This window comes from Ziziphus jujuba, chromosome 11, assembly GCF_031755915.1.
Source record: "Ziziphus jujuba cultivar Dongzao chromosome 11, ASM3175591v1".
In the NCBI taxonomy this organism is placed as follows: Eukaryota; Viridiplantae; Streptophyta; class Magnoliopsida; order Rosales; family Rhamnaceae; genus Ziziphus; species Ziziphus jujuba.
Window position 1 is genome coordinate 11,412,692 of NC_083389.1, and position 23,122 is coordinate 11,435,813.

Consider the following 23,122-nt stretch of genomic DNA (forward strand, 5'->3'; position numbering starts at 1 on the left):
TTTTTTTTCTTTTAAAATCTCACCAAATCCACTAAAATTTCTAGTTTTAAAATTATTAAAAATTAATAATTTTTTAAATATTTTTTTTTTTGATTTTTATACAATTCTAACTTACTTTTATAGAATTTATTAAAATTTAAATTGAATATTTTGGATTTGTATGGTTCTATTAAAATCTTAATTAAATATCTTAGCTACATAAAATTAAACACAACTTCAAATTGTGTTGGTTTTGGTTTTTAACTTTTTTTTTTTTAAAAAAATTCATTTCTTAAAGTTTTTAATATTTTAAAATGTCTAACAAACTATAATTACTATAAATTAACAGTTAACATAAACAGATTATAAACAATTAAAAAAAAAAAAAAAAAAACTAGCCTTGTTGCGATTTTTAAATCTAACATGACCATTCATAAAGTCCCGTGATTTCTACTTCTTACGTTATCAAAATTAAAAATAATATAATTTTTTCTATTGTACGTATATATGTAAAAATTTAAATTATGAAAATTATTTAGTTAGATAAGTAAAGTAATTTTAATTACTGATTCTGATTTCTATGTGTGAATATGTCATTATCATATCACGACTCATCATTGTTTCTATAATTGCTAGGTTTTTCTCATATAACCCTAATGAAACCGGCTGTGACAGTTCGTCGTGGTCGAGGAAGACCCCGAAAGAGTTCTTACATCCAAAACAATCACGACTTGAAATCTTCGTTAAGCTTTTCTTATCCTAGAAAACCCAGGACCAAAACCATCTTCACAAAAACGCCAACATCTCCAACTACAACAGCCAGTGCACAACAATTGGAAATTTCGGAAAAGAATTCCAGTTTCAATGCCAAAACAGATTACGAGAATTTTGATTCTACTCCATCACCGTCTTCTCCATCTTCTGATGGCTCCACAAGTTCAGAACCGGTTGCTTTACAGTTCTACATTCCAGGACCTATTCCTGATCTTGAAGCCCTGCTCAATGATAAAACTTTACTTGTAGATTTCTTTAAAAATATACCAGAATTTGAGGATTAGTTTGTAAATTAAGTTTTTTTTTTTTTTTTCCTTTTTTATTAATGTAATTTGTTAATTAAGATTATTAGGGCATGTATAGTTGTGTAAATTATTTTTACGTGATAAATTTTCATAGAATCATGGCGTGATATTAGTGCAATTATTATCTTTTATATATCTAACACTTGGGGAAAAAAAACAACAAATAATATATATATATATATATATATATATATATATAGAAAATTGAACAGCCAAGTATGTATGCCATTCTAGTCCTGGTATCAGAAGAAAGTCTAACAAAATTAGACTGACCAAACGCCCGGATAATGAATCGATATGCATACAAACTGTTTGTACAAAACCCAAGAGACTAAATTTTCACATTCACCAATAAGATTTAAAAGGACATCAAGCCGAATGAAGCCGGCATAACAAACATAAAAGCTACATATAAAAGTAAGTTTCTCAAAAATATAACCTTGGATGGAGCTCTGTTACACTAGGCATGTCAATTGTTTTACTGCTGTTTCTCTCGTCTTGCCTCTGATGGCTCTCCTCCATTCTTGTGCTTTGATGGGGCTACCTTGGCTGGGGTAGACCGCTCTGACTGCGAGAAGCGAATCAAGATCTGCATAAGGACTGTAACAAGGGCCAACCCAGATGCTGAAATTGCAATACCCTTCCATGAGGATAAAAGTGAGGAGGACTGCAGGAACTTAAAAGCTCCCAAAACAAGTAGGAACGCCCAAGATGTAACAACCTGTTCAAGCAAGAAATGAGTCAATATATAATTCCTTAAACAGAGAAAAGAAAAACAATTGAATTAAAAAGAATCAAGTTGCCAACTAGGTGATTTAAGTAGAATGAGTATCCCACCAAAAGAGACTTAATTGGTCGACCCATGTCCTGCAATTCTTGATCATTAAAGGTATCCTCAGCTGCATGTTTGTCCAGTAAAGCATCCTAACATCCCACAAGCAAATGCAAGATAATGAAAACAAGGAAATTGGAAAATGAATTACAACAAGCACAATTGGATAAATAAGTCAATCACAGGATATAGGTTAATCCCTAATCTTTTCTGTTCATTTTTTTTTTAATGCATAAATTTCATGCATGCACAAATCATTATCACAAGTGACAAAATTCCATAGTAACCACCTTGGCCACAAATATATCTCTGCACCATTGTCCAACAGCATCATCTGTATCAGGCAATTCCTTCATCAAATGGCGCTTGATGTGCACATGCACCTACAAGAGAGTATTGACCAACAATCAGGAACTTTTATTTAAACAAACAAACCATATATCTAAATTTATTGAAAAACATAAGCTTCTAAAATCTATATGATATATATTCCAAATATGTAAACTACTGGTGCATCCTTTTGTGATTTTCAAATACGGCAAATTACCACTGAAGGTTGCCCCTTGAAGAGTCTTAGCATTGTAGGTGGAGGCGATGTTTTGGGAATAGCAACAGTTACATCATAAACAGCCGGAACAAATGAACGCATATGGCTTACTGCTGAAACAAAGCCCTGAAAGCAACAGGAAGTATATTGATGTTTCAAGATTAAATATAGAAGAAAAGTATCGGATACTAGAATGGAAAACTTAAGAAAAAGATTTTAAATTTGCTCCTATGTTTTAGTAGAAACTTAGCCACTGCTAATCATGGAAACATCAATTCACTCCTTGATTGAAATTTGGAACACAAATAATCTTCCACCATCCTTTTTCCTTTGTCAAACATCAAGCCTCCAGCATCACCTGATGTTTCTAATTGCTTCAATTAACAAAGTTTTCCTTTTCTGCTTTTCCTTTTGGTGAAAAAGTTTCCCACTTCTGCTACTGTAAAATAAATTTTACAATAATGTAACCCTCAATATAGACTTACCTAAGAAAGGATTCAACCACAACTACTATTAAAGATTTCTTTCATTCGATAATAAGGTTAATCCAAAGACATCACAATTGCCACAAATCAACAGGCTTCTGTTTTCACAAGGCTTGGCCATATTCAATCATGAGGTTCAAACAGTAGGCAAACTGACATGAGAAAAATCAGTTACTACTAAGGTGGCAGGAACCTTGTTCCAAGTGATTGTCAAGACATAGATAAGCATCAAAAATTGATGCATGCTGCCTTTAAATTTCGCACTAATACATGCTAATATGGAGGATGATAGTTCTCTTTCAAGGGTGTAGGAATGTTTTAAAAACAAGCAAGAGAATAGAAAGGCAGTCAATCAAATATTTTTCTTTACAAGTAATAAAAGAAAAATAGTACATAAGAAAAATAAATGAAAACTTCACCTTAGTACGAGGAATCAGAACATTTCTAGGAATGGGTAGCCCTGTTGATGTTGCATACTCCTGGGCGGCTAAAAGCTTTGCCTGTGTGAAGCGTGTTCCTTCTACAAAAAGAGCCAACCAAAAGGGCCTAGGGAAATCCTTTAGCCTTTGGAGACCTGACTGCAGATGAGAGGAAATTCATATGAGATGATGAAGGAAATGCCAAAGAAAACACATGCCCAAAAGAAAGGATTATAAACATCCTCAACACGTACTTATGAACCCTTACCTTTAATGTCTTTTCATCTTTTGCCCAGCTTCTTTCCAGGAAAAGATATTCAGAGAACCACATTGACCAACCTATGACCTGCATATATATTGGACAAAGTATTTACTCCTAGTATGGATGAAGTAAGGGAAAAAAGGTGGATGAGGATACCCATGGTAACTGACAACTAAAGAGAATAAGCAAGAACAAGTGACAAGACGCCATCAAATATTTAGGAAAAGCCCTATTCCACAATCATTTTTCATGCAGAATATCATACAGATACAGCAGAAGTAAGCCCCTAATAAAACGTACCATTGTAAAGCATCAAATAACATCTGCTTTGAAAACATCAGGAAATGCACCCAGGTGTTAGAGATTAAAGATCTAGTGAACAGAAGGATATAAACTATACAATAAGGTATTTCTCAACTTCTTACTTCCAATATTATAGATGACTACAACTAATTTAAAATATAACCACCTAAGACACAAAACCCAATACTTCAAGTCTAACACTGAGAGAATATTATTAACTGAATATAACAATCAGGCCTTGGAAGCTTCCAAGCATGCTGAAAGAAATGTCAGTTAAGCCATACCGGAAGGAATTTTGATGATTTCTTCATTACAGCTAAAGTGCTTCCAAGGCAACCTGAGCGCTACATAAGCAAAGCAATCAATTAATCAGCTGCGTAAAATTTAATATAAACTCAGAACAGCACAAAGAATGCTAAATCAAAAACTAGCAAGAAAACTTATAGTTCATAAGAAAAGGAAAGTATGTGTACTGTATGATCTCATTAGGCATTCCTATAAAACATCATTCAAAATAGAATAACTTAAATTATTATGCCTCCTATATGTATCAGCATATTTTGAGCATAAATTTATGTGATAATTTGGTTTCCAGCAATTAAATGCACATATGCGATCTTAAGTATAAACTATGCACCTGAGCCAAAATCCATCCAACAAGCCAGTCAATATCACTTCTGTGATTGGATATGAGAAGTGCATGCTCTTTACCTGTAAAATACAAAATTTAAGCAGATAAATAAACTATCCAGCAGAGTCTTAAACATGAAATTTATACCTAGTATTGAACATAAAGAGACATCACATGCGAAATATTGGTCAAATGAAATTTAAGCCTTACCCATTAAGCGAAAAGTTTCACGATCTGTGTATACTTGGATCTGCAACAAGGATTGAACTAACAAAAATTAAATTTATAAGAAAAAATCCTCTAAAGTACAATCACCCTAATTGCTGAAAAACAGTTAATGAGATGATTCTAATGGGAAGGGAAAAAATTATAAGCGCCAAACTCTTTTGGGCACATATCATCAACGCAGTAAGTGATATGTCAGCCCATCATCACTCCACCTTCTCCATTTCTTAAAGACTCTCAACCAACCAGTAAGAGCATCATAACACCATCAAGAAAATAAATTCCAAAGGGAGCGTGGGATATTTAATCTTCCTCATCACTTTGTACCTATCTTCTTGGTCTCATAGAAAACAAACTAACTCAACCCCTTATCCAAAAGGCAAGTATGCTACCACACCCTTGCGTTTGTACAAGTACCAGCTTAATGTTTGGAATCTCACAAACATTTGAGGAAAATTCTGTTACTCAACTTCAAATTTCTACACTAAAGGAACTACACCTCCTAGTTGCTCCTTAGCCATGACTACTTTCCTTAAATTTGATTCTCATGAACCGCTTGGATCAACCTTAGTATGAAGTTGATATAAACCATACCAAATATAGGATTGCAACCATGATACAATAACAAGAGTTCAGCAGGCATGCACTGAAGAACAATTCCCACCGATAAACATTAACAGTAATCAGTGACGGTGCATCGCAACAATGTGGGTTTGTGAACAAATAGGAAAAATATGCATATAGCATCAAAATAAATCCATTGGCTCCAAAAATGGTCACTGTAAAGTAAACTAATCGCACTAAAGAATGTAAACATCAATAAAATGGCATGATTGAGGGACTACTGAAAACACCTTAACGCCAGCCCACCAATCCACCAGCCATACAAGCTCCAGCCATAACAATTCTGCCACAACTCTGTTGATCCTTCGGTATGTACTTTTTGACAGAGGCCGAATAAGTACAAAGCAAACTGCCTGAAAATGAGGGATAAGCAAGGTTAGATTGAGCAGAGCACACTAAAGACTTAACACAAGCACGGTTAACATTCAGAAATTTCAAAAGTCGAATCATCTTAGTTAAGTGAAAGCAGATGAAAGATAAGTAGATTAGCTATAAAAATTTCTTAATATTAACATAAAATTAATCCCACTTAAATTGAGGGAGAAATTGAAACCGACAAAGGGTACAAAGGGGTTTCGATATAAACCATGTAAAAACATTTTTTTTTTTTTTCTTTCTGTTTTTTGTTCTTCCTCGCATTTTGTTAGAAACCAAATGAAGCATGAGATAAAGAGAGGCTGAAATATAAGATAGAGGGGAAAGAAAACATAGATTCACTGAAATCCACTCAGAAAACCCACTTCAGAAAATAGAAAAACTCCTTTACTCGGTAAAATCATAGCAAACACCACGAACCCCATAAAACTAAACTATGAAACATATGCTAATCTAAGCTTTCTAATCCCTTCCTCCCCTTTAAAGGAATATAATACCAAAGCATAAAGCAAGAGACTTTCCCGGAAAACAACCCAAAGCTGAACCAATCAATAGCTAAATAAAACCAAATCTTCACTGAATAACGAAGCGGAATGAAAGCAAAGCAAAAGATGCACAAAGAGAAGAAAATAGAAGATTAAGAAAAGAAAAGAAAAAAAGTAAGAGAAAGCAACCTGAATAAGATTGACAATGAGGCCAGACATGAAGAAGAGAAGGCCCAATGGCACGACGACAGCTGCCGCTGGAATCGCCATGCCCCCCTAAACAAACCCACCACTTAAGCTTTACAAAAACAAGAGAAACAAAAAAAACAGTAATAAATGGATTCACGAACTAAGGGCGTGGAGATTTATGGGTTTTGCAGAGATAAAGAAAACACGGATTTGAGAAATCACAAAAAGGAATAATAAATGAAATTTGAATAATAAAATTGGAAAAAAAAGAAGAAGTAATTAATAAGGATTTTGATTAGAAATGGAGGAGAGCTTTCGGGTGTTTTTGAGAACTGAGAGTTAAAAGGATTGGAAGTGAGCGAAGCAAGAAGAAGACGACGAAGAAAGAAGCAGTGTTTAATAAACGGCGTTTCCCATTTCGATTTTCAATTATAAAAACCAGACACGCCCCAAGCCCATCCCGTTGCTTTTTGATGCCTTGATGTGAAAATTATTAAATTAACCGGCTTTTCGGTTTTTTTTTTACCATTTTCTTTCTATTTTTATTTTTTATACTATTATTGTAAAAAAAAAAAGTTATATTATTTATTTTTTTTAGAGAAGCAAATATTATTATTATTAGTATTATCATAAATCTCAAAGCAAAACCAAAAATATTGACAATATTGTGGAGGTCGGCTCTCCGCAATTGGGTAACGTGGATGTCTATGTGGGTCGGCTTAGATCCAAAAATGCTCCTCGGATGATGGGTCCAAATATAAATTTGCCTTTTAATATATACCATTATCATCTATTATGGACGTGGCCTTAATAATGTTATTTTTGGACCAAATTTTAGAGATTATGTAAAAGAGTTCATACAAAAAAAAAAAGGGTTAAAATGGGCGATAGGGCATGTGATGTGAAGTTTTTAGCGTGTAGCACTTGGAAAATTTCTTGGCAGTGTGAGAGTGTGAGGCTTTCTTGTGTTTGAAGGGTGATTCAGATTAACATGATATGCAGATGGCACGGAAACTAAGGGGATCACCGTCATTGAATATGCCATGTCGTTTTAGTTTATTAAAGGATAAGCATAGCCATTTTGGTCTCTCTTTTCTAGAGGAAGTGAGATATATATATATATATATATAAATTAATTGCTTTATAACCTATATTGAATGCTTGCCTAAAATTATCCTATCTTCGTACAAGTTAAATGCTATAAAACCCATGTTGAATGATTGCCTAAAATTATCCAATTTTTATGTCATATCAATATAGTGTTTTGTACCTTGGAGAACTGTTTAAATTGCCAATTAATTTTTGGATTTGATTCAGTATATTAGATAAAGAGGAACAATTTATATACTATATATATATATATATATTTTTTGAAACAGTCTAGATGAAAAATGTTATCACACTATGTGTTGTAATTTGTCCAAATAAGGTTTGGCATGTTATGTATGTTGGGAAAATTGTAAAGAAAATCTAACAAAGAGCAAATTCCAATCCACCTGACAATTAGGCAATTGGATGAGATTGATTGGAAGGGTGCAAGACCAAAGAACGCCACTTCTAAAGGTAAAGGAAATCCCATGTTTGAATAATGCAAGGTTTTTGGTCTTTTACTTATTGACTCCGTTAAAAATTCCCATCACAAAATTCAAACTTCAAGTCATCCAAATGATTACAGGTCCACAAAGTAACCAAATACACTTTTAAAAAAAAGAAGCTCTGTGAGTGTTTACGGGTATGAATGTGAGGTCATATGTGTGAAAATTAAAGTATTTTGCACTCATTTTTCAATATTAGTTGAGACAATAAGAGCTGCAACAATTAAGATATTGAAATCTTTGATGGATCTTAAAAAAGTTTTTTTTTTTTTTTGTTTCAACTTTTAATTAAGGTTGGCCAACTAATTTTGCCTGATTCACCTGTATTTAGCAATTAGGCTTTATCAATTTTATTAGAAAAGTTACATTCATTTATGCATACATTGACTCTCAAGCCTCAACCACTCTCAACGGCATTAAAATTCATTCAAAGTGAATGGGACCACAGATTTTTTTGTCTATGTATAAACATTTTCGACCACTCTTTCAATGATACATTTTTGGTTGCAGCTTTTTAGGATGATATTTTTCAGAGTTTCTGTCAATGTCTCATAGGCTTGAAAATTAACAACAAAGAGAGGCTTTTGATTTATATATTTCATCAAACTTCGATAGCTAGTTGCTTGTCTCTTTCCTCCCAAATAATGTACTAGATCTTAATTTGCGTTGATAGATTTCTAGAATCTTACCTCAAAAGGAAATAATAATAATAATAATGATTAATAATCAAATATACTATATAAAAAAATAGATATAGAAGAATAGATCTATATAATAATTATAGATACCGTCTACAAGCATGCTTTCTAATTTTACCACCTTCATTTTATTTGTTCAATAATGTGTTATTTATTTTATATTATTTTTTTTGTAACATTGTTCAATCCAAAGATGTGTCTCTTTCGAGAGAAAAGAAAAAAGAAAAAAAAGGCAAATAACAAATGTTAGCATCGATTGGCCAACAAAAAATGAATCTTGCATCAATTTCCGGTTCTATCAATTTTTTAATATCCAATTCGCTTTCGGTAAATACTAGGAGTCATTTTATTAATGAACCTCTAATTAAATTTACATTTAATTAATTTTACAACAATTCTCAAAACAAAGCAATTATTTAATTGCTAATCTTAATTTATAAGGTATAAAAACAATTTTTAATTTCGTGAATATTTATATTACTAACATAGCCAAGTGTATAACCGTGTAAGATGAAGGCAATTCCACGTTGAAATTATAAAGTAAACAATATTTTGCTTACACATCTATAAAACAAAGAGGAAACAAATATTTGAATTTATTCAAGATTATTGTACAAGGTAATTATGGCGTGTCCTTGCACCAGTGACATGAACAAGTGAATTTTTCTCTGTACCTATGAGAATTGCATTTTTCTATACATTTATTTTTAAGAAAACATAACGTAAATAAATAAAAATTGTTTTGATTGATTTCTTTTTAAATAAATAAATGTATGTATTGGTTGCCACCGGTGGCAGCCAGGTGGCATTAATTCTAAAGTCATGCATGCAGATTTTTTCTAAAAGATGTAAATGTACGGAAATTGAACCAATTTTCCAAACACTAACCGAAGAGATGAGCTGGACTAGATAGACAATACATATGTGTGTGTATATATACATATATATATATGTATTTTAAAATACAATTTAACAAAAGAGGAAAGAAAATTGAAGCCAAACCTCCCTAAGTCCCAACGGTCAAAAATGTTTTTTTAAAAAAGAGCGTTACATTAGTTTACGATCCCCACTGTTTTGCATCTTTTGAATTCCTCAAACTATCGTCTCCATCGATTCCCAGTCTCGCGAAGTCCCACAGAATTGAGACAGAGCTCGCTCAATTTTCATTTTATTTTATTTTTTTTCAATTGCCTTTAACAGTTCGATAATTCTTCAATTCCCACTCTACATCTACAATTCTAACATTTTATTTTTATATTTTTGGTTGAATTGGTCAGAGAAATGGAACCGGAGAACATTGATTGGAACAACATCGAATCAATATTCGAGGAAGATGAAACGTACGAGAAGATCATAGCGCCTAAATGGGTCGACCTTTCTGCTCCAGATGAGGTGGTTGATGATGAATACTGGTTCTGCAAGTCGGGTTTGTTTGGACCCTTGTCTCTTAAGCCCTCTGTTTGGTTGCTTAGAAACCCAAATCAGAAAGAAAAAAAAGAAAAAAAGAAGAAAAAAAGAGAGAGTTGTAAATCGTTATTGGTTTTTGGTCAAATTACAGTTTATTTATGGTTTTCCTCTGATTTCCAGATTGTAAGCATCCAAAGACTGCAGAAGATTTCGTTAAATCCAAACGCAATTCAAAGGTTTTGTTTGTTCTCACCAATTTTAATCCGTTTGTTAACAGAGAATAAATTCTTAATTTTCCATGTTTGGATATTTGCTGATTGATACAAACCTTGTTCTTCCAGATGAAGCACCTAAGATCCGTAACAATGGCTGAAATCCTCCCATTCATGGACAGAAATCGCAGGTACAACGAATTTGAAAACCCCAATATCTCCATAGTGCTTGAAAATCAGGGGAAATTTCAAAATCTGTAACTACAATTTTTTCGTTGCTATACGTCTCCAAGAGCTATCAAATTCAGAATTAAAATCTTTTTAATTGTTACCCTTTTTTTTTTTTTTTTTTAATTATCTCAGAGATGCGAAGAAAGCTTCATCAGCTGCAGAATTTCCTAATACAAAGCTCCTAAAAACAGAAAGTTCAATTTTTTCAAGCAATACCAATGAAGAAGACACTGAGAATAAAGATCCAAACTTTTCGATTCCTACACTTCAATCTGAAAGACCCAAAACAAAGAAAGCTTTTTTGAAGCCACAGATTACAGAGAAGACAAATAAGAAGAAGCAAGTAATCGATGAGCCAGCTGAGAAATATCCATTAAAACAGAGTGCCAAACCTCGGCTAAAGAGTACTTTATCGATGCGCAATTTGATATCTGGACGTGAAATTCTGAATCAGATTTCAGATTTCTGCACTGAAATGAAGAAATTGGCTACAAAGAGTTCGAAGAAAGGGATGCCAGAGAAATTGCCAGGTGGGAGACAGAGAGAGAGAATGCCACTCATTGGTAGAGAAGGGAAGGTCTAAAAAGCAAAGCAATGAAACAGAGGAAAAGCAGAGGAATTATACAGAGCTTGTCATCTGAACAAGATTTAGGATGCATTTGAGTGAGATAGGTTCGAACTTTGAACTTTTCCTATTGGCAAAATTGTTTACAAAATCAATATAATGTTTGTTTTTTTATTTTTATTATATTTTTTGGGCAGAAGCAAATCTATAATTTTGTTTGCAATTGATTGCAAAGTGTTAAGAAATATTAAAATAAAAAATACAATTAATTTTTAAATTCATAATGATGGCGGTTTTGGTTCGTTAGAAAAAAGACACCCTTTGTCAAAAAATATAAAAAAGACACCCAATTATGGCTTTTTTTTCTTATCAGAACTTCTTTAGAAAATATTTTCAAGGTAACTTTTTTAAGATTTGAGAGAATTTATTGAATTAAACCGTTTAAGCTCATTACTTGGTTTGCATTTAAATCCAGTTGGCATTTAACGAGTCAAATAGGAATAAAATCTAGACGTTAAAACAGGGTGGAAAAGCATGCATTTATGTATATTTTAAAGTTTTTGTTATTATTACCAAAAACAAAAAGTTTTTGTTATTATTATTATTGGGATTAGAATTCCAATTGGGAATTGTTGGAAGAGGAATTGGGCTCTTTCCCATCAAGAACAGATACCCATGGAGATGTTTATTTTAACATTTTGAATACCAGTATGGTGATAAAATATCCAAAAAAAAAAAAAAATAAAATAAAAAATTAAAACAAGTTTTTTTAGCTTTTTTAAAAGGATTATAAATAGTTAATGGCTATGTATTATGGCAAAACTTTGCTTTTATTAATAAAATATTTCATTTATCTTTTATAATAGTCAAAAAAAATTATCTTTCATAAAACTCTTTATATAATAATTTTTTAAAAAAAAAATTAAAAAAATATTTTAATTTAATCTGGAAACTCCATGTATTTTTAATTTGTCTCATTAGAAAGCAAAGCATGTGATATGGTGTACACAATGCTAACTGAATTTATAAAATCATGATCATGATTTCCTAAAATAAACCCTTCTATAATTGGAAATCTGTCAAAAAAATAAAAAAGTCAATCATTGCATTTCATTTTTAAGAATGGTAAAGTTTTATAAGTATTTTCAGATTAAAATGTTAATTTATTTTTTTTTGGAAAAAGGGTAAAGCACACTGCATAGAAACAAAGTGGGGGAGGGAGAGAATATGTGCTTGTCTCTTTGAATTTATACAATCAACGAGGAACGTGCGGTGAAAGAAAGAAAAAGAAAACCCTCTCCTTTATTTCAATCTCAGTCGGTCTCTTTCTATATTATTGTCTTCTTCGTGTTTTTTTGGGCCTTTGGCTGCGGCTGCTGGTGCTTTCTTTTTCCACAATGAACCTCTCATCCCTTACAACACTCCAAACCAACCCGCTACCCACGACTCGCCGCAGGGTTTTCTACGGGACCCACTTCCGTACCGACGTGCTCTCTCGCCCAAGAGACGTCGTCGTTTGCTCCTCCGTCAAACCCGTTTCGGCTTCGTCCCTAACGGCGGTGGCCGAGTCAGCCTCCCAAGCGTTGAGTCGAATCGAATCGTTGAGTCAGGTCTCTGGTGTGTTGGGTAGTCAGTGGGGAGACGAAGGCAAAGGCAAACTCGTCGACATCTTGGCCAAACACTTCGACATCGTTGCTCGTTGTCAGGTACGATACAAACATTCATACCAGATTGTGTAAGAAAAATGAAAAAAAGTTTAATTTTTTGCTAAAAAGACTCTAACTTTTTGGTGAAAGATATTAATTTCTCTTAAAAAAAAAATTGTTTCTTTTGCTGGGTCATCATTTTTTTGGTGGTCTTCTCCAAGTGTACTAGGCCTTGAGATGTTTGAGTCTTAGCTTGGCTAGCCTTGTCCAGTATGCTTGGTTGCTTTTTCTTTTGTGACATATTTAGAGGACAAAATCATATTTATCAAGATAGAGGGTTTTCTCTATGAATGTTTACAAAATCATATTTAGAGTGTTCCAAATGGATTAAAATTTGTTATCAAAATTTTTTATTTAAATTTTGGAGAGATGGATTGTCCTTGATAAACGAAAGGCGTGAAACCTGCAACTTTGGTTATGGTTGTAAGCTGCAGAATCTTGTCAGTTGACTTGGAATAACAGCTCATTGATATCCCTTTTGTTCATTTTGTTGAAATTGCTGTATTCAAAGATTTTTTTTTTTTTTTTTTTTTTTTTCCAATCCTTGCATGGTCACACAAAAATTTTTTACAGTCTAGATGCAGTTATGCAGTTGGCTAGCTGGGTATGTGGTTTATTGATTGCCTTTGTATATTTAGATTACAAATTATTTATCCTGAACCGTTCTTGGTGTTATTTGGTAATAGGGTGGAGCTAATGCTGGGCATACAATCTACAATGCAGAGGGAAAGAAGTTTGCCCTGCACCTTGTTCCCTCTGGTATTTTAAATGAGGAAACTCTATGTGTTATTGGGAATGGAGTTGTGGTTCATCTTCCGGGGCTGTTTCAAGAGATTGATGGCCTTGAATCTAAAGGAGTCTCCTGCAAGGGGAGGATATTAGTTTCTGATCGTGCCCACCTCTTATTTGATTTTCATCAGGAAGTGGATGGGCTTAGAGAATCTGAGCTTGCTAAATCTCTTATCGGTACTACCAAGAGAGGAATAGGACCTTGTTACTCTAGCAAGGTTGTTCGGAATGGCATTAGAGTATGTGATCTGAGACACATGGATACTTTCCCTGAGAAGCTTGATGTATTATTATCAGATGCTGCTTCAAGATTCCGAGGTTTTAACTATGGTCCAGACATGCTCAGGGAAGAGGTTGAAAAATACAAGAGATATGCTGAGAGGTTGGAACCCTTCATTGCTGATACTGTGTATGTCATTAATGAAGCCATCTCTCAGAAGAAGAAGATTTTGGTCGAAGGAGGTCAGGCAACCATGCTTGATATTGACTTTGGAACATACCCCTTTGTGACTTCCTCTAGCCCATCAGCTGGTGGGATTTGCACAGGTCTTGGCATTGCACCAAGAGTTGTGGGAGACCTAATTGGAGTGGTAAGTGCATGGTTTACAGATCTTTCTCTCTAGCTAGGAAATTATTTTTCTGGCTTTGTTCTTAATGTTTCCTTGACAAGCATATTCTCCTCAACCTTTGTGCTTTGTTTTAAAAAGGGATTTCATGTATGAGAAAATTTTATGCGGAATTTATTTTTTATAGTGAGCATCTTTAGCAAGTCTAAACAATTGTCTATCCAAGTAAATGTGTTGCATTTAGTGTAAAGGAAGTATTTAACATAATCAATTAAGGTTAGCAACTTGATGTTTACCTCTGCAGGTAAAGGCATACACTACAAGAGTCGGTTCTGGTCCATTCCCTACGGAACTCTTGGGGGAAGGAGGTGACCTTCTCAGATCTGCTGGGCAGGAGTTTGGCACAACCACTGGCCGTCCCCGCCGTTGTGGTTGGCTAGATATAGTTGCATTGAAATACTGCTGTCAGATTAATGGCTTTTCTGCTTTAAATCTCACCAAACTCGATGTTTTGTCTGAGTTTCCTGAGATTCGATTGGGGGTCTCTTATAAGCAAATAGATGGTACACCGGTCAAATCATTCCCATCGGATCTCAATCTTCTTGAACAACTGAATGTAAGTCTTTCAACTTCTGCTTCAAACTTTATTTGACATAAACTGTTTAATCACATAAAAGATTATGTTTTCTATATCCAAAACTCGACTTTATATTACTTTCTTGTTTATCTGTTAAATATAAATCTACTTGCAGAACTCCTCTTGAAGCAATTGTTTGTTATGTGGTCAGGTTGAATATGAAGTATTGCCTGGATGGAAATGTGATATATCTTCTGTCAGAAACTACTCTGACCTTCCGAAGGCTGCACGTCAATATGTAGAAAGGATTGAAGAACTTGTAGGTGTGCCCGTTCATTACATCGGCATCGGACCTGGACGAGACGCCCTCATATTTAGATAATTTCACTATTACATAGAGATGTAAGATTGAAAAGCTTATGGTGCTTTGAAAGAATTTATTTTCTTCGGCAACAATATTAGGCAATACTCTGATCTTTCAGGGTTGATGGTTTTTGTTTTTTTGGGTAGTTGGATACTTGGTAGCTTCTTCTTCTTGTCTTTGATTTTTTCTAGCACCAGAAGAACACTGCTTAATAAAGTGCTAGATTTTGGGTGGTCTCAATCTTTTGGATTCGTTTTAAAGTTTCTCATTACAATTGCTGGCATGAGTGATCTAGCAAAGCTGCGGAGCCAATTTGATTTAAGGTCACATATGGTGGCATGAATTACAATTTGCAATGAAAGGGTACGGCTTCAGGAGACCTGCAGAAACCATGGCTGACTGCTTATCTTAAAATTGTCCGAGAATTATTATCCAAATGAGGTGGTGGGTTATGTGTTTTGGCAATTTGTATCTGAAAATGAATTTCATAAAGAAAAAGTAAAAAAGAAGAAAGATTTAAAAAAAAAAAAAAAAAAAGCAGAAAAGAAAGATTTAAAAAAAAAAAAAAAAGCAGAAAGAAAGAAAATGATGTTGCTTCGTATACAAGTTCAAAATTTAAAATTTCCTATAACAAAATAATAAAAAATGGTGGTACATGCAAGTGCAACTAGAATACTTGGCTACCAAAGCCATTGGATTACTGTTTGAGTTTTTTTTTTTTTTTTTTTTTTAGTCATTGATGTGGTATATTGCAAACAGAAAGAAAAAGCGAAAAAGAAAAGAAAAAAAAAATCTTACATTTTTTTAAAAAAAAAGAGAGAAGGAAATAGTATTAAAATTACAATTTTGTCTAAAACAATCAATATTGATATGGAAAATAAAAACGCAGCGTCACAAGGGCGCTCCCTTTGTTTTCTTTTTTCCGGTAAATAAAGGCGCTTTCTTTTAACAACGTTTACATTCCATACTGTACAATAAGAGACTCTTCCGTCCTCTTGCCTTCTTTCTTTCCCTCTGAGCAGCAGTGAAAGCAAGAGAGCGATAGCAATGGAGGGAGGAGGGAAGCCCAAGAAGAAATCATCTGCTATCACTCTCGACCAGTTCGTCTCTACCATGTCCCCTCTTATTGACATCGAAAAGGTTTTCTCTTTATCCTTCCATTAATTCTGCATAATTTTTTTCCTCTGGTTCAATATATTTGCTACGGAGAATTTATGTATAATTTACCTGTCCAATTAAATATGGCTTACTCTCTGATTTCGTCATTACTTGAAGGTTTCCTGAATATATTATATCTCAGCGTGGAATTATTTAGGCTTTATTTTTAGTTTTAAAAGGTCTTATAAGTATACAAGTATTAGTATTTGTCTATGAAATGGATGAAGTTTGAAGGTAAAAATGAATTTAACTTTTCCTGAAAAAGTTTCTCCTTTTTCGGGTTAAGTTGTATGCATTTCTGAATAGGTTGTCTGCATTTCTGAAATGTATATAATATATATTTTTTAATTATTTTAGGAAGCTGAGATATCGGCCTCAATCAGTACAGGGGCATCAAGAAATTTAGATACTGCTCAAAAGAGGGGATCCACGATTCTCAACTTGAAATGTGTGGATGCTCAGGTTATCTTTTTACTCTCTTCTATTTGTTATTTTTTTATTTTTTATTTTTTTTGCCTGGTTCCATAACCACTCAATTTGTTTATTGGAAAATTGGGGACAAAATAGTTAAGGTTTAGGGCATCTTACAACATTTTATTTTTTTCCTTGCTTCGGTAATGTTAAACAAACAAAAATTTACAAACTTTTCCTATGAAAATGGTGAGGGGATTGCCAAATGCGGTGGTGGGGCGGTGAGGTTTTGCATGGCAAGAAAAATGATGGAAAAAACAAGGCTTAGCTCTGCTAGTAGTAGGACTCATATGGTGTATTTTATTTGCCTGTAGTTTTTTTTAGCAACGAAATAGAGCACAGTTTTATCAAATTTTCTTCTCACATGTTTTGCTTGTGGTTCTTGCAACCAGACAGGGCTGATGGGGAAAACACTTCTTGAGTTTCAATCTACTAAAGGAGATGTTCTTCCTGCTCACAAGGTAAAGAATATGTTTTTCTCATTAGTTTCTTGTTTTATTTGATCTTTCATTTTTTTATTTTATTATTATTTTCTTTTTTCTCCAACATAAGAACGTGAATTGGCTATTTCATGAATATTAGAATTGGGAATAATTGCCACACTCCACTAACATTTCACTGAATTAAAAGGAGATCTATATCTTTACTTATTTATGTTATTTTAAATCTGTTTTCTCTCAATCCCTACCTTGGGGATTTTTTATTTTATTTATTTATTTATTTTTTCCCTCATCTTGCAGTTTGGAACTCATGATGTGGTTGTTTTGAAACCAAACAAGGCCGATTTAGGGTCCCCTGCTCTTGGACAAGGTGTTGTTTACCGGTTAAAGGTAATTCTTACTTGAGACGGAATGCTGGTTGATTGTGTTTTTGGTCTTCCTGATGTCGTTTATGGATTATGATCCTCTGACTGCTTCTCTGTGCTGCTGGTTTGGCATGTCTATGAACTCAGGACTCATCAATTACTGTTGCTTTTGATGACATCCCTGAAGAGGGTTTAAATAGTCCCTTGCGGCTGGAAAAGGTGGCGAACGAGGTATGATATCTCAATGTTTTGATTATTCACAGGTCTATATTCCTAGATAAATAGTCATTTGTTGTTACATATTCAGGTGACATATCGTAGGATGAAGGATGCTCTGATTCAATTGAGTAAAGGTGTGCATAAGGGTCCTGCAGCTGATCTAATCCCTGTTTTATTTGGAGAGAGGCCACCAACAGTGACCAAGAAGGATGTATCATTCAGTCCCTTTAACTCACACCTGGATCACTCTCAGGTCAATGCTTCTAAGGATACTAAAATTATTTATTGGTTTCTATTTATGAAACACAATAATAAGACAAGAAACATGCTTACACTATTTTGAAACCATTTAAGAAAAGTTGTTAAGCAAGTAGATTTTAGACTGCTTTGGTTGACTATTAAATATGGTGGTAGATTTACTTTAAACCTTATAATTTCATATTCGTTTTTGCCTTTTATGTGGATTCATGCTTTACTTCTCACAATCTACATTCCATTTCTTGTTTTGTTTTCTCACAGAAAAATGCCATTTCAAAGGCACTTTCATCAAAGAATGTTTTTTTGCTGCATGGGCCTCCTGGAACAGGAAAAACAACAACAGTGGTAGAAATAATACTGCAAGAAGTGAAACGTGGATCAAAGGTTCTAGCATGTGCTGCTTCAAATATTGCTGTTGACAACATAGTTGAGCGACTTGCTCGTCACAGGTAAAGTAATGCCTTAACTTATGGGACTTTATTTTTCAACCCATTAATGTCTACACAATTAAGGCAGTATTGTTTTCATGAATTTGTTAATTTGTAATCCCCTCTGTTTCTTTTTCAAAGATCTTTTTGTTTCCTTAAGTCTAGCCTCCACCAATTATGGATGGAGATTGTAGATGCACAAATCAAATTAAGGTTGTTTGAGAAACAAAGAACCAACCTAGTTATTGATTCTCTCTCTCTCTGTGTTCAATTTTATTCAGGATGTCAAATTACTTATTAGATGCCATTTGGATGTCCTCCTAGGAAGAGTTTAAGTTATTCCCTCTCTTCACTTACTGGTTCAGTTTGATCAAGCAGGCAATTTTATGCATAACTATTCATATGTTTTTGTAAATAGAGTGAAGTTGGTGAGATTGGGGCATCCTGCACGTTTACTACCTCAAGTGTTGGAGAGTGCACTAGATGCACAGGTATAAGAACTCTTGAATTTTATAAAAAGAAAACCTGAAGGATGAATCTCTTGATCTGATTGTGGTAAAATTTACATTTTAGGTACATTTTTTGCATCATGCCATCCTCTAGATGTTGTGAATTATACCATGGATTTTTTCATTCTTTTATTGTCATGAATACTTCTTGCATAAGCAGTGTAAACTGACAGTCTCCATTTGCATCTTACCATGATCAGGTTATGGTTATGGTGATCATTACTAGTGTTTTGTTGTTATTTTTATTAGCGTTATTGTTATTGTTACTACTTCTGCTTCTATATAATAAGGTATACTACGTAACTGCATGCTTACAAAATATGGCTTTTTGCTTTTTAGGTCCTACGAGGGGATAATAGTTCTCTTGCAAATGACATTCGGAAGGAAATGAAGGTAGTCATTTACACTAATAATTGAAGCCTATATTCAGGGAATTCCACTAGAAACTATCCCTATTTAAATTCATGCTTTAAATAGTATACAGATGAATTTATTCTCTTCTATGTGTCTCAAATTGTCCATATGTTTTTTGCAGGCACTTAATGGGAAGCTGTTGAAAACCAGGGACAAAAATACAAGGAGGGATATCCAGAAGGAGCTGAGAACTCTTTCCAAAGAAGAGCGTAAAAGGCAGCAGCTAGCTGTGACAGATGTAATTAAGAATGCAGATGTTGTGCTGACAACTTTGACTGGGGCAGTTTCTCGCAAGCTGGAGAACACTTCATTTGATTTGGTGATTATTGATGAGGCTGCTCAGGCACTTGAGATTGCCTGCTGGATAGCTCTTCTAAAGGTATTTATAGTGCATAGAATCAAATATAAAATTCCAAAGTGTTCTTATACACTTTAAATAAAAACTTGGTGATCGAGATCCCAATGTAGTAGTTTGTGATTGACTTGTAACACATGCTATTTGGTGTTTGGACATATATATATCTTTGAACCTTCAGAAAAGATCAGGGTCTTCAACAATTTGTAGTTTGATAGAATTTGTGTTCTTTCAGAGTTTTGGTTGAGGACAAGAAACTTAAAACAAACATGAGTCAGATATGCAAATAATTTCTGGGCTTTATTGGATGTATTGCTTGCCACATTTAACCGTTAAAAATGGGCTTTGTATCTTCTTTTCCTTTTTGGAATATAATTTACTAATATTGGTGGTTAGCCAATGTGAAGAAAATAACCAATTCAATGAGACATGTAGAACTTTTATTCCCACTCTGGAAATCACTCAAGAATTTCAGTTCGTTGTTTTAGGGTTCCAGATGTATACTTGCAGGGGATCATCTTCAGCTTCCTCCAACCATTCAAAGTATTGAAGCTGAGAAGAAAGGCTTAGGAAGGACCCTATTTGAACGCCTTGCGGACATGTATGGAGAGGAAGTCATGTCTATGCTCACTGTCCAGTATCGCATGCATGAGCTTATAATGGATTGGTCATCTAAAGAGCTTTACAACAGTAAGGTAATCAGAACATGTTTGGCTTTTAGCTTACTTTAGTAGTATTTTCCAACATTTTCTTGCTGTGATGGGATACTTTTTTTTTTGCATGAATAAACAAATCATTAGTTTTGTATTGCGTGGTGTTTAACATTTATGGTTATTTAACATACAGATTAAAGCTCATCCAAGTGTTGCTGCACATATGCTTTCTGATCTGGAGGATGTAAAGAAGACCACTTCGGCAGAACCAACTCTTCTTCTCATAGACATAGCTGGGTATGTCCGCATCAATGTCATTTGTTGAAAAAAATTTTACTTATCAGATTGTTCAAAGAAACTTATATCAGCAAACTGAAAAACATAAGAGATCGAAATGTTAGAAAAGTTAGGGTGAAACTCTAATAAAAAGATTTAGAAACAAAACTGGATTCCTACTTATTTGTGGAAAATATCTTATTTTTGACTGATGTTAGTGTTTTGTGTTAGCTTGTCATATTAGTTGGGCTCTTTTAACAGTTTAAAATGTTTAGGGTTTTGTTTGGTTATGAGTTTGAATCCCCTAAGTAGCATAGTTTTCATATATGATCTGCTTCAGGTGTGACATGGAAGAAAAGAAGGATGAAGAAGAAAGCACATTGAATGAGGGTGAAGCTGAGGTTGCCATAGCCCATGCAAAGAGACTTGTCCAAAGTGGAGTTCAAGCTTCTGATATTGGAATTATTACCCCTTATGCCGCACAGGTATAAAGCTTCCTCTTTTTCTAAGTTTTATGAATGCCTTATTGTTGTGAACGTCATAATTATGTAATAATAGTATAAGAGTTGTTATACACTACTAGAAAATGCGCATTGCTGTATTTGTTTCTGTTTTCAGTACTTTAGTACCACGTATATGTTGTCATGGAATGTGTTGCAACTGCTATTGCAGGTTGTCTTTTTGAAGATTTTGAAAAGCAATGAAGACAAATTAAAAGATATGGAAATTTCAACAGTTGATGGCTTCCAGGGCCGAGAGAAGGAAGCCATCATTATTTCAATGGTTAGATCAAATTCAAAGAAAGAGGTATTCTTGCATCTTTTGTACCATAATCAATGCATTATCATTAGATTTTAGATGGTAACTTCTCAGTTAGCATTATTTTAGAAGGGAAAACTTATACTTTGCAAAATTTTTCCTAAATATTACAGGTTGGATTTTTGAGTGATCGTAGACGAATGAACGTGGCCGTGACGCGGGCAAGAAGGCAATGCTGTCTTGTCTGCGACACTGAGACTGTGAGTGGCGATGGGTTTTTGAAGCGATTGATAGAGTATTTTGAGGAGCATGGGGAGTATCTAAGTGCCTCAGAGTATACCAATGAATGAGTGAAGTAACAGAGCAAGATGGCTCTTATCACTCCATTGGCTATATTCTGTGATAACAGATGGTAGCTTTGGAACATGGTTTCCATGAATGCTTATGTTTCTTGTTAGAGCCAAAATTTGACCGCTTTCTCCTATTTTCCGGTCTCCTTACATATGTTTTTTTTTTTTTTTTTTTACTTTTTTTTTTTAACTTTTTCCGGCCTTGTTTTTTCAGCTATTTTGGACCGTCCACTTGCGCTATTGCTTCCACCTCAAGATGTGGACAAATGTTGATTCATAAATATATGACAATTTTCCTTGTTTACCCAAAAAAAAAAAAAAAAAAATCTGCATTTACGTACCTCGCCTTGAGAAAATGAGGATTACAAGGAGGATGTACCTCCCACTCATGAGATAGGCATTGGTTCAGTTGTTTTTTTTTTTTTTTTTTTTTTTTGGGGGGTGTAAATCAATCCGAGTCACAATCATGGGAAGAAGTTAAACAGCCAAACCGAATTGACTATTTTAATTTGGTTTGGTAGGATTTATTATTATTTTTAATTTGTTAATATATTTTATTTTTTAATAATTTTTTTAAAAATCTAATTATTACTTATTAAAAATGTAATTATTAATCATTCATTTGCATTTATTATTGTTGATATATTGAATTAAATAATTCAAATACATAAAAGTATAATTAATTTTAATAAAGTATTAAAAAATTATATATAATTTATATGTTTGGTTTGATTTTGATTAAAAATTATCTAAATAAAATTGATTTGGTCCGTTTGGATCGATTTTTGCCTATCCTTCCGCACTCTAGACTTTAACAATCACATTGCATATCTCTTTTTCTAGCCTTGGCGTTTGATCATTTTGCCGGGTTTAGTATAACTTTTTACACAGAGAAGCACATTAATGAATAAAACACAAAATACAGTATCAAAGAAAAATACAAAATACAGAAGTTAAAAGGATCCTTAAGAGGCTTAGTGGACTTTCCAGAATGCTCATCAAATGAAAAAGCAGAGTAACCATAGGGATAAGATGCAAGAGCAAGATGACCATGGCAAAGAGCATGGAAAATAGTCTGGAACACCAGGCATTGCAAAACCAATGAAAGGTTTGGCAAATAATTACAAAGATCAAAGAATGGAAAAGAACAAACCCGAATTGTGGGTGAACTAATGAATCTGGACTGATCCTTTGTAAACTCTGGGTAATCTGAGGAAAAAAAATAATTATAAACACAAAATTGAGTACTATAAGTTACAAAAGAGAGTACAAGAACACAAATACACAAGCATTTCTGGGGTTGCCCAATAATAGAGGAAAAA

The 23,122-nt window shown here is 33.7% G+C and overlaps 4 protein-coding genes across 6 annotated transcripts; 3 read left to right on the forward strand and 1 right to left on the reverse strand.

The window, feature by feature from the left end:
* Positions 1-1,300: 1,300 nt before the first annotated feature.
* On the reverse strand, positions 1,301-6,881 carry LOC107403754 (1-acyl-sn-glycerol-3-phosphate acyltransferase 2). Of its 2 annotated transcripts, none has more exons than XM_016010668.4 (11): positions 6,436-6,881; positions 5,617-5,739; positions 4,748-4,787; positions 4,544-4,617; positions 4,191-4,250; positions 3,610-3,687; positions 3,342-3,500; positions 2,438-2,563; positions 2,181-2,273; positions 1,896-1,982; positions 1,301-1,779 (listed from the first exon to the last, which is right to left on the reverse strand). In XM_016010668.4, the coding sequence occupies exons 1-11, from the start codon at positions 6,514-6,516 to the stop codon at positions 1,537-1,539; spliced, it is 1,164 nt and encodes a 387-aa protein (XP_015866154.3). In that variant the 5' UTR covers positions 6,517-6,881; the 3' UTR covers positions 1,301-1,536. The 2 variants fall into 2 exon arrangements, with proteins under 2 accessions (XP_015866154.3, XP_024924137.3); XM_025068369.3 differs by lacking the exon at positions 6,436-6,881 and adding an exon at positions 6,127-6,293.
* A 2,803-nt stretch (positions 6,882-9,684) lies between these two features.
* Positions 9,685-12,474, forward strand: LOC107403748 (uncharacterized). 2 transcript variants are annotated; one of them, XR_003053863.3, is made up of 5 exons: positions 9,685-10,154; positions 10,316-10,371; positions 10,477-10,538; positions 10,711-11,250; positions 12,327-12,474. XR_003053863.3 is itself a non-coding variant. In XM_016010660.4 (4 exons), the coding sequence occupies exons 1-4, from the start codon at positions 10,010-10,012 to the stop codon at positions 11,159-11,161; spliced, it is 714 nt and encodes a 237-aa protein (XP_015866146.3). In that variant the 5' UTR covers positions 9,685-10,009; the 3' UTR covers positions 11,162-11,361. The 2 variants fall into 2 exon arrangements, 1 of the variants encoding a protein (XP_015866146.3); XM_016010660.4 differs by lacking the exon at positions 12,327-12,474 and having other exon boundaries at positions 10,711-11,361.
* LOC107403745 (adenylosuccinate synthetase 2, chloroplastic) lies at positions 12,399-15,385 on the forward strand. Its single transcript, XM_016010656.4, has 4 exons — positions 12,399-12,849; positions 13,536-14,228; positions 14,509-14,820; positions 14,993-15,385. Exons 1-4 carry the CDS (start codon positions 12,541-12,543, stop codon positions 15,161-15,163), a joined length of 1,485 nt encoding a protein of 494 aa, XP_015866142.1. The 5' UTR covers positions 12,399-12,540; the 3' UTR covers positions 15,164-15,385.
* Positions 15,386-16,043: 658 nt separating this feature from the next.
* Positions 16,044-21,934, forward strand: LOC107403746 (uncharacterized). The gene is made up of 15 exons (XM_016010658.4): positions 16,044-16,285; positions 16,661-16,765; positions 17,167-17,235; positions 17,515-17,604; positions 17,727-17,810; positions 17,887-18,051; positions 18,318-18,505; positions 18,903-18,975; positions 19,333-19,386; positions 19,529-19,786; positions 20,251-20,457; positions 20,609-20,712; positions 21,032-21,176; positions 21,364-21,498; positions 21,624-21,934. The coding sequence occupies exons 1-15, from the start codon at positions 16,193-16,195 to the stop codon at positions 21,798-21,800; spliced, it is 1,947 nt and encodes a 648-aa protein (XP_015866144.2). The 5' UTR covers positions 16,044-16,192; the 3' UTR covers positions 21,801-21,934.
* The last annotated feature ends 1,188 nt before the right edge of the window (positions 21,935-23,122 follow it).